The sequence below is a fragment of the Monoraphidium neglectum genome (genome assembly GCF_000611645.1).
Source record: "Monoraphidium neglectum strain SAG 48.87 unplaced genomic scaffold scaffold02311, whole genome shotgun sequence".
Lineage (NCBI taxonomy): Eukaryota > Viridiplantae > Chlorophyta > Chlorophyceae > Sphaeropleales > Selenastraceae > Monoraphidium > Monoraphidium neglectum.
This window is the reverse complement of record NW_014011317.1, coordinates 1-7,830: the sequence shown is the minus strand read 5'-3', so window position 1 is coordinate 7,830 and position 7,830 is coordinate 1. Positions and strand designations below refer to the sequence as shown.

Sequence of the window (7,830 nt, the reverse complement as noted above, 5' to 3'; positions counted from 1 at the left end):
CCCTCAGGTGCCATCACCATCGACGACTGTGACGCGTCCTCCGGCGGCGGCCCGCCCTGCGGCTGGTCAGATGTAGCGGCGCCCGCCATGATTGCTGCAGTGTACGGGGTGGCCGGCAGGGGGATCTGGATCAGCGGGATCTCGGGGATCTTCGGCAGCCTCGGGATCTTCAGATCCTGTAGCCTGGGAAGGGGCGGCAGCCGCGGCAGCTGCGGCAGCTGCGGCAGCTGTGGCAGCTTAGGCAGCTGCGGCAGCCTGGGGAGCTCTGATAGCCTGGGCAGGTGCGGGCCTGGAAGGTCAGAGAGCCGCGGGAGCTGCGGCAGAAGGGTCAGCCCAGGATGGTGCGGGCGCTGCAGCAGGCTGGCCAGCTGCCCCAGGGGGCCGTCGCCGCTGCCGCCGCCGTCACCGGAGCGCGGGCCTGCGGCTGCTGACGTGCTGATTTCAACTCCAGCGTCTGTGGCAGTAACAACAAGGCCGCTGTCCGGGACTGCGGCGGCCACAGCATCGGCGGAAGCCGGGCCGTCGCCACCGCCCGCGCCAGCAAGCACCGCCACGGCGCTTTGCTGGAGGCCCGCCGCGCCGCCGGCGCCGGCCGCCGCCGCCGCAGCCCCTCCGCCGACCAGCCAGCTCGGGCCGCGGCTCTGGGCGGGCCCCGCGCACATGACGTGCGTCACGTCCGCTATGACGCTTGAAAACGGGCTCCCGCCCTGGTCCAGCCCGCCGCCGAACGGGAACTCGCGGCCGGCGTCGGTCGAAATAGAGGCGATGAGGTGGAGGGGCGAGGAGGCCGGCGTGAAGGCTGGGGAGCCCGGCAGGGATGCGTCGGCGGTGTTGCCCTTGCGCACCAAAAGCGCATCATCCAAGTACCTGGGTCGGGCCAAGGTATGAGGGGCGAATGAGACGCCGGTGAATGAGGTGCACTTGCAACCATCACGAGCACTGGGAAGGGGGCCGCTGCATGCGCTGCCCTCGCCGTATGAGTCCCCGCGCCGCCGACGTCGAAGGGCGCACTCGCCCCTTGCTCCCGCGCAGCGGGGCGCGCACCAGGCCACATGATCAGGCTGCCAGTCGATTGTGTAAGTGTGGAACTCGGCCGCCGCGCTCATGTTGCGGGTCAGCAGGTTTGTGTAGAGGGAGGGCAGGACTTGCTGCCGGCCAGTGGTAGGCCCCGCTTTGAAAGCCGTCAGCCAGATCGAGGATGGCTCGGTGGCTGGGTAGCCGTTGATCCATTGGAAGTCTTGGGGGAAGGGGTTTATCCGAGGGTGTGGGGTTGAGAATTTGTCAGGCACCTTCTGAAGTGTGTTGAGCAACTTGCTGTCTCGAATCATGCGAACGGAGGCGGAGAGGCCCGCATGTGCACAGAAGGTGTGCCTGTTGCGGCTGGCACGTCTGAGCTCACCTATCCCTTCAAAGTCGCTGGTGACGCCCTCCTTTTCGCTGGACCGCATCTGGGGTTGAAGGGGTGAGCCAACTTGCTCGGCAACATCATCTCGCCATGCGCCCAACGCGCTAGCTCAGGCCAGAGCCTTTGCATCCTCTGCTGGAGGGCGTAAACAGCTTCGCGCCCCCCACTGCTGCTCACGTCAGAAACACACCCAGCACGCCGGACCAGCCTCGGCAAGCGCGCCCACAGCGCACTCACCTGGACTGACGTGATGACCCCTGGCATCGGGCTGACGTATGCCTTGAACGACAGCATCCCGTACATCTGGTTCCCCCTCGACGCAACTCGCGCGCCCTTGGCGCCGCGCATGCGCAGCGTCAGGCTGCGCCCGTTGTCGCCGAACTGCACATTGTGCTTGTCGCCGGCGGCTGCGGCCCCAAACGTGCCCCAGCTCAGCTTGGTGACAGTCGGGCCGCAGCCCTGGCCTTTCACGGAGTGCAGATAGAACATCGCCACGGCAGTCAGCGCGGCGGGGTTATCCCCAGCGACCGCCTGGGACCCCAGCGCCTCACAAAACTCTGCCGGCAGCGCGAGAGAGGGGTGCGGCGCCACGGACGAGCACACGCACTGGAAGGCGCGCGTGAGCGCGTAGAGCGGCCGCTCCAGCGAGGCGCAGTGCTCGGGGCATCGGGCGGCGGTGCTGGGGGTCAGCACCAGCGCGTTTGGGAGGTCCAGGTTCAATGCAACCCCATCAAAGCACCCGATGTACGCGCCGGGCAGGCCCGCCGCATCCGCCGCAGCGACGCCGGCGCCGTCGCCGGCGGCGCCCGGCGCCGTTTGGTTGCTGCCCTGCACGTTGCCTCCCTGGGTCTCTGTTGCGGCATTGAGGCTGGCGCCGCGCCGCCCGCCTGCCCCGTCCGCCGGCGGCTCGGCGGCCGGGGCCTCGTCGGCGGCGCTGCTGCTGTAGACGACGGCGCCGTCTGTGGCAGCAAGAGCGTCGTCCTGAGATTCTGATAGCGTGGCCTCCTGCCGATTTGCTGCGCCCGCCTCCAAAGCCGGAGTTGCCGGTGGAGTGTAGACCCATTCTGGGCCTCTTGCAGTGGCGTTGGACGAGCCGTCACCAGCAACGGCCGCCTTGCAGGTGACCTGCAGCACCTTCCTGATTGAGCTGGAGAAGGGACCCTTGCTGACGTCGAGCTTGCCGCCAAACTGGAAGCCGCGGGCGGCGTCCGTCCAGAGGTTCAAGAGGAAGTAGAGGGGGCGGCTGGGGGGCTTGAACGAGGCGCGGCGTGCGTCGTGGCGCAGCAAAGAGCCGTCCAGGTACCTAGTCAGAGTCCCAGGGGGGGAAGGCGTGTTGGGGTGATGAGACGTTGGCGGGGGCGTGGGGCCGAGGAAGCATCAAAGATTGCGAGGAGTGAGGGCGTGTGAGGACGCCGTGCACCGGCTCCTTTGAGCAGGGCGATGCTTCACATATGTTCACTCGCATAAGAACGCCTGTCTGCACACAACAATAGTTGTGGCTTGCCACAAGGGCCAGCAGGCCCTGTCCTCCGCGGCCTGTCTGCCGCCCCCGGCAGCTCACCATGTAACATGGTCGGGCTGCCAGTCGACGGTGTACGTGTGAAAGTCTGAGGCCAGCGCCTTGCCCCCCGTCATGCGTGCGTAGTCGGGAGGGCTGACCCGGTGCTCGCCCTGGCTGGCCCCCTCAAGGTATGTGTTGAGCCACAGGGTGCTGGGCTTGCTGGCGGGGGCGCCATTAAGCCACAGTATGTCTGCCACGTTGATTCATGGTGTGTTTGTGCGCGCGTGCACGCGCGCGCCAGTGTGTGTTTGGGGTGGAGTGGGGTTGAGGGGCGGGCGCATGTGCGTGACTGCGTGTGTTATGTGCATGCGTGTGACAGTTTGTCAGCACGCGTGTATGGGCAGTCGTAAAAGCATGCCGCTGATTTCATAGACATTGGTTGCCTTGCGCTGCTATGGACAATGGACACAGACTGCCGTCTGTTGTCGAGTGCATTTGTTGCACATGAGTAGATGTTTGCGTGTGTGCATGCGTGAGTGTGTGCTTGTGCGCACGCACGTGCATGATGCTCAAGCAATAAAGGGTCGTATGTGAGGGTGCACCACAGCACGCCTGCGGCAGCGCAGCTGCAAGGCAGGTGGTGCGGGTCAGGGGCAGCATGCGCGCTCACCAAGCTCCTCGAAGCTCCCGTCATAAACATCGTGTTTGTCCGAGCGCAGCTGTGGGAGGCGGGGAACAGGGGCTGAGGCGTTGCGCCTGCGGCCGCGTTGACGCTGTATCAGAGTCTCTCTGCTCCCCTGCCTTGCCGTCATTGTGCAAAAGTGCATAATCTGAACTCAAATCAGACCAGGTCAGCTTGGTACTCATCCCTCCATAATGCCAACCCGCAAGGGGGGAAAGGGCGGGTGTTCTCACGTATGCTCCCGTGATGACTCCGGGGAGGTCGCTGGTGCGCGCCTGGAAGCTGAGCATCCCGTACAGCTGCGCCTGCCGCGCCGCCACCCGCACGCCGTCGCTGCCCCGCATCCACATTGTCAGGCCGTCCCCGGTGCCGTCAAACACCGCGTTGTGCGCGTTGTATGCTGCCTCGAGCCGCCGCGCGGAAAGCTCCATTCGCTGCGCCGCGCACGACTGCCCGGGCGCCCCGTGCACGTAGAAGAGCGGGACCGCCGTCGCGGCGCCGGCGGCCCCTGCAGCGGCCGCGCCTCCGGCCGCAAGGGATTCGCAGGCCCCGAGCGGCAGCTGGGCCGCGGGGTCTGGCACCGCCGCCAGGCAGGTGCACTGGAGGGCTCGGCTGATCGCAAGGACCGGCATTTTCAGGGCGCGGCAGTGGTCGACGCACTTGCCATACCCGCCTTGCTTGAGAGCGACGGTCGCGCGGCCGAAGCTCAGCTGCATGGCAGCGCCGTCGTAGCATCCGAGGTAGGCGCCGTGCCGCGGCTCCGTATGCTGCGCCTTGCCGCCGCCGCTGCCGCCGCTTAGAGGCGCCAGCCCTAGTGGCGGCGCCTGGGTATTGACTTTGCCGCTCTCCAGCACGGCGGCACTGCTGCTGTCGCCGCGGCTGGGGGCGCGGGTGGGCCGTTGTGTAGGCGCGTGAGCCTTGGTGGTCGCTTGCATCAAGCTGCCCACGCCGCTTCTGTTGCTGTTGTCGTGGTGCACGGATCCGGCGTCAACACCAGCAGCAAGGCTGGGTGCTGCGCATCCTGCCAGCAGCGCCGCCAGCAGCAATGGCGCCAGGGCGCGGAACTCACCGCGCCCTCGCATCTGCCCAGTGAGTTTGCAACGATCACTTGTGAGACATGTCAAACCTGACGTGCTCTATTTCAACGCGTGTCCCGCTGGCGTACCCGCTGCTGGCTCACCGTTTCTTTGCGCAAGCTGTCCTGCTAGTAATATGATAACGTCTATGATATTACCATGGAAAAAATGACGCTGCACATTCGACACATCGCTGGGCCCATGTTGGTGAAGAAATGTGGCCGCGCTGGACGAAACCGTCTGAAAGCGAGCGTGGCCGACACAAGGCTGTACCAACGCATGGATGACGCGTCCGATACACAAAGATGTGTCATCTTGTTGGAGACGCTCATAGGCATCCTGAGGACGACTGCAAGTCTTTCGGACCGTGTTTCATTCCCGTGTATCAACGTTGTCCAGACCGAGATACCATGTTGCGGTCGTGCACGCGCAGCCGTTGCTGCGTAGGAGAGCGTCGCAACACGAGGGTATAGCTCTCCAAGCGACATCAATTACACAGGAGTGATGGAGCAAACACGCCCTCAAGGGGTCAGCTGCCCTGCACAGTGGTGGTCGCGCGCCGAAACGCGCCCGACCCTTCAAACGGGCATGCCTTACACCCAGGGGTGAGCATCGACACGACTGGCCCACCGCCATGTTGGATCTCAACGAAATGGCATTGAAACGCATGCGCAGCAGCGGCGCAGAAGCTGCCCAGATGGTGGTGGAATGTTATGCCGCGCCACGCCGCCAGCACAGCAACGCCCCGCCAAACAACAATGTGATGCACAAACCCAGGTCTTCTTGACGCAACCCCCCATCCAAAACACAGGCAGGCGGGCCACACAGAGAGCATGTACACCATTTCGTCAACTAAAATCGCTCCAGAGTACCACAAAGGAGAACGCAAGGAGGCACTGCCGGCCAACCAAGGCCGTGTGCAGGGCAGGCCGCGGCAGGTGCGGGCGCAGGTGCAGGGCTCTCACCCACCAGCAACTGCCACAGCGGGCGCCGCCCCAGCCCCCTGGCCAGCGGCCCCCTCAGCGCCAACCCCACCCTCACCCTGCGTCAGCCCGGCGTCCACACGCGCCCCTGCGCCCTCCTCCTGCGCGCCGGCCGCGCCGCCGCCGCCCTCGCCCACGCCCACGCCGCCCGCGTCCCCGCCGCCGTGCGCGGCAAAGTTGTTCAGGCGGCGGCCCAGCAGGTAGCGGTCGTCGCGGATGGCGTTGTGGAGCTCCCGCAGCGCCCGCCGCAGCCGCGCCCCCGCGAGATACACGAGGTACGCCCCGTGGCACGCGGCGTAGCCGTACAGGTTCGCGGCCTGCAGCGCGGGCGCCGGCAGGCCGAGCAGCGGCAGCAGGCCGCGCGTGACGACAAAGGGCACCGCGAGCGCGGTCAGCAGGCCGGACAGGACGGGCAGCACGACGCGGCGCAGGGCGCGGCCAAAGTCGAGGTCCCGCACGCCCTGCGCCTGCAGCGCCTCCAGGTGCGCGTGCCAGGGGGCGCCGTCCGCCGCCGCCGCGCCGCCGCCGCCGCCGCCGCGCGCGCCGCCGCCGTTGGCGGCGTCGCGGCCCCTGATGGCTGCGAGCATGTGCCACAGCTTGAGGGCGAGCACGCCCATCGTCCAGTCTTGGTACAGGTAGAGCAGGGCCGTCTGGTTGGCCGGCAGCCGCAGGGGCAGCAGAACCAGCTCAAACAGCACGCCCAGCAGCGTCGCCACGACGCCCAGCCAGAGCACAGCCAGGGCAACCACCTTGGCCCCGACGACCGCCCACCTCCCCGCAGCCAGTGCGGCCGCCCGCAGCCCACGCAGCCCCGCCGCGCGCGCCGCGCCGCCGGCGCCGGCCGCGGCGCCCCACAGCGCGAGGCCGCCGAGCGCCGCGGCGAGCAGGTCGTTGCCGGCCGGCAGGCCCGCGGCGGAGAACAGCGCGCGGCCGGCGGCGACGGGCAGGACGAAGAGGGCGCAGTGCGCGGCGACGACAGACGCGGCCCACGCGGCGCCGAGGGCGAGGAGCTGCAAAGGGTAGGCGGGCCGCTGCTGGTACCATTCGACAGGAGGCGGCGGCGGCGGGGCAGCGGCCGGCGCGGCCGGCTGGCGCCCGCGGAGGCGCAAACGCGGCTCCTGCTGCTGCTGCTGCTGCTGCTGCTCCTGGTGCTGCAAGGCTCGCGGCTGCAGCAGGGGAGCCGCCTCATCCTCGGCCGCGTCTGCGGCCGAAGGCTGTTCAGTGTTGGCGGCGGCCAGGGGCGGGGCCAGAACGTGCTGCCCGGCCCCTAGCCCATCCTGGCCCTCCCACTGCTGCAGCTGTTGCTGTTGCTGCTGCTGCTCCTCCTGCGCTGTTTGTGCTAGGAGCAACACGTCTTCAGCGCGCGCTTCCTGCAACCCCTGCGCCGCCGTCCCGGGCGCCTCTTGCCGCGCCGGCCGCCGGCGCCACGGGCGCCAGCTATGCCACGGCCGGCCCAGCTGCTGCTGCGGCTGCCCCCGTTCCTCTTCCGGCTGCTGCCGCTGCTCCACGCCCCGTTGTCGTCGCCGATCTCCGTCTGAATGCCGCCGCTGCAGCGGCGCAGCGGCCGCCAAAACCTGGGCGCCCGAAGTGGACGCTTCCTCTGATATTCCACTCGCCCCTGCGTCAGCGCCGTCAGGTGCCCCTCCCGCCGCGCCCCCGTCCCGCGTGGCTGCTCCAGCCTCAGGCGGCCCTTGCAGCTCTGCGGCCGCGCCACCCGCGGGCCCCGCGGCCTCCGGCCCCACCAGCCCTGCCGGGCCCGCCACGGCCGCCGCCAGCGCCGGCGGCTGCGCAGGCGCTGGCGCCGCGTGCTCGTCCCCGTCCCCCGCCTGCGGCAGGAGGTAGCCCTGCAGCCGCAGCGGCGCCGCCACCGCGGCGAGCCACCGCCGCAGCCCGCCGCGCAGCGCGCCGCGCACGCGCTCGTGCTCTACAGTGGCCAGCGGTATGAGCACGTGGAACAGCAGCATGTCTGCCGGGATCTGCGCCGCGGGATCAAACAGCCGCAGGCGCAGTGGGAAGAGGCCCGGCGCGAGCGCGCGCGCAGCGAGGGCCGGAAGGTGGACGGTCACGACGCCGAGGGAGGCGTAGATCAGGGCGGACAGCGCGACGTGCGCCAGGTGGCGCGCGAGGGGTTGTTCCATGAGCTCCTTGATGGGGTTGCGGTCGGGGGCGGTGGGGTCCTGGGG

At 68.5% G+C, this 7,830-nt stretch overlaps 2 protein-coding genes across 2 annotated transcripts in view; both read right to left on the bottom strand.

Moving 5' to 3' along the window:
- Window positions 1–4,523, bottom strand: part of MNEG_10431 (hypothetical protein) — a gene marked incomplete at both ends in the record, with an annotated part of 5,206 nt that extends 683 nt beyond the window's left edge. The window contains 7 exons of the mRNA XM_014041098.1: window positions 18–867; window positions 1,045–1,237; window positions 1,400–1,448; window positions 1,643–2,708; window positions 2,967–3,156; window positions 3,577–3,625; window positions 3,822–4,523. Coding sequence (XP_013896552.1) covers window positions 18–867; window positions 1,045–1,237; window positions 1,400–1,448; window positions 1,643–2,708; window positions 2,967–3,156; window positions 3,577–3,625; window positions 3,822–4,523 — 3,099 coding nt within the window. The remainder of the gene's footprint in view (window positions 1–17; window positions 868–1,044; window positions 1,238–1,399; window positions 1,449–1,642; window positions 2,709–2,966; window positions 3,157–3,576; window positions 3,626–3,821) is intronic.
- A 1,102-nt stretch (window positions 4,524–5,625) lies between these two features.
- Window positions 5,626–7,785, bottom strand: MNEG_10430 (hypothetical protein; the record flags this gene model as incomplete). Its single annotated transcript, XM_014041097.1, has 1 exon — window positions 5,626–7,785. One exon carries the CDS (start codon window positions 7,783–7,785, stop codon window positions 5,626–5,628), a length of 2,160 nt encoding a protein of 719 aa, XP_013896551.1.
- Window positions 7,786–7,830: the final 45 nt, after the last annotated feature.